The sequence below is a fragment of the Chinchilla lanigera genome, unplaced genomic scaffold (assembly GCF_000276665.1).
Source record: "Chinchilla lanigera isolate Chin_1 unplaced genomic scaffold, ChiLan1.0 scaffold00001, whole genome shotgun sequence".
Classification (NCBI taxonomy): domain Eukaryota; kingdom Metazoa; phylum Chordata; class Mammalia; order Rodentia; family Chinchillidae; genus Chinchilla; species Chinchilla lanigera.
The window spans coordinates 41713084-41715074 of record NW_004955402.1 but is presented as its reverse complement, the minus strand read 5'-3'; the positions used below and the strand labels follow the sequence as shown (position 1 = coordinate 41715074).

The 1991-nt window shown below is 62.6% G+C and overlaps 1 protein-coding gene across 1 annotated transcript in view; it reads right to left on the bottom strand.

The window, feature by feature from the left end:
* The window catches only part of St8sia3 (ST8 alpha-N-acetyl-neuraminide alpha-2,8-sialyltransferase 3), an 18921-nt gene extending 17815 nt beyond the window's left edge, over positions 1 to 1106 (bottom strand). Inside the window, exon 1 of the mRNA XM_005372973.2 lies at positions 630 to 1106. Coding sequence (XP_005373030.1) covers positions 630 to 808 — 179 coding nt within the window. The 5' untranslated portion in view covers positions 809 to 1106. The remainder of the gene's footprint in view (positions 1 to 629) is intronic.
* Positions 1107 to 1991: the final 885 nt, after the last annotated feature.

Genomic DNA, 1991 nt, shown 5'->3' with positions numbered 1-1991 from the left:
GCCGGCCGCGCCGAGCGCTGACCTCCACCTGGGCGAGCGCTTGCAGCCCCCGGGGGCGCGCTGCCCGCTGGGCCAGGCCGGCTGCGGAAATCCCGGAAAGCGGGCTGCAGGCGGGGGCGGGGGTCGCGCGCGAACGCCCCGGGGGCTTCCAGAGAACCGGCCCGCGCTCCCTTTGATGGGGAGGAGGGGAAGGAGGGGGAGGGGGCGAGGGAGTCGGCGCCTGCGCCTTTCAGCCGCCTCGCACCGCCCGGAGCCCGGCCTCCCAGCCTGCGGACCGCGGGCGGGGAGGGCGCGACTCTCGCCTGTCCATCTCGGCTCGCTGCCCCCCTTACGCTGCCTCTCCCTCCACCGTTGTTCTCCTAACACCCTCCTAGATTTCTGAAATGGGGGGAAGGGACGCTGAGGAAGAATACGAGAAATGCAATCACATCGATCGGGACCACGGCTTTTAGGGGCTTTGGGTTAAAAAAAATAAAGGGCAGGAGGAAGGGAGAGTCGAGACACAAGTGGAAGGACCACGCAGTTATCTTGCCCAAAGTGCCTGCAGAAGCCCGAGCACCCCTCTTCCGTCCCCTGACACAGCACACACCAGACAGATACTGAGGGCGCTCGCGGAGGCCCGCACTCACCGGAATCCCGCGTGGAACATGTACATTCGGGGCGCCCCCGGGTTGGCGTACTTGGGAGTGGTGAAGATGTTCTCCTTTTTCAGGGACACGTAGCTGATGAGCGATAAAATCAGCAGGGCGACGCTGAGCATGATCAGCCCCAGCACACTGGCGACCCGGGCCATTTTGCAATTTCTCATCCCGGGCTGGACTGCAATCAGGGAAACCGAGGAAATCGGTCCATTGAGCGGCCAGCAGCTCGCTGGCGTGTGAGTGTGTGTGAGTGTGTGTGTGCGCGCGCGTGTGAGTGCTCGCGGACGCGTGTGAGCGTGTGTGGCGGGGGAGGGGGCCCCTGGTGGCGGAGCCGCGGAGGCCGGGAGCCGGGGCCGCAGGAGGCCCGGGAGCAGCGCGAGCCCGGGGCCGGGCGAGCGGGCAGCGCCGAGCGGGAAGATGGAGGGTCTGCGCGGCGGCGTGGCGAAGGAGCGCGCCGCGCCGTACGTCCCCGGCCGCTGGCTCAGGCTCCCCCGCGCGTTTCCAGCGAGGCTGCCATCTCCTCTGCCGCCTGCAAGATAAATGTGATTGGAATAATGTTACAGTTCGATCTAAGCACAGGATTTAATTAATGAACTCTAATCTCCCAAATAACCAGGGGGAGGGGTGAAGGGGAGGGAGGGAAAGGGGAGGCGGCAGAGGGAGAGGGTGGAGGCTGGAAGGCTGCAGCCCACGCCGACGGCCTCCCCGGCTGAGAATGCCCGCGAGGAGGTGGCTGTGAGGAGACAGACGCCCAAACTTAGTTTAATGGACCATTCATTACTTTAGAGAATATATCGCGGAATAGAGAGATAAATAACTGCATTTGCTGCCCTTAGGATAAACACCAGCTGGGTGCTCCTCAGTGATGCGAATGCGGGGAGGGCGATTTTTAGTAAGGCAAATTTGAGCAGCGTTTTTCCTTACCACCACCAGGCACCGCCCTGAATCCCAAGGGACAGCACCTACCTCAGCATCGCAGCAAGGAGCACCCCCCCACCCCCGTCCCCAGTAGCCGGGTCAGGTGGCCTTGTGGGTGCTTCAGGTCTCCTCGGGATTTTCTAGGGCGTCTTCTGGTCCCTCTTTTATCTGCAACACACATTTGCTTACCTCTAGGAGGTGGGTGCTGCTGAGGAAGCTGTGGAGTAAGCTGCGGGTGCCAGGGCCTGACTTAGGCTCCAGTGGTCCTCCCAAAGCATGACCCTGTGTACCTGGCAGGGAACAAAGTGGTCGCCTATGAGTTGAGCCGGTTTGGAGCGCTTACCCGGCGCTGAAGTCTCCTTTGCCCAGCTTTGCTACCCACCACCTCTGGCTAGGTTAGGTGGCCTGAGTTACCCAGCATCACAGACACAC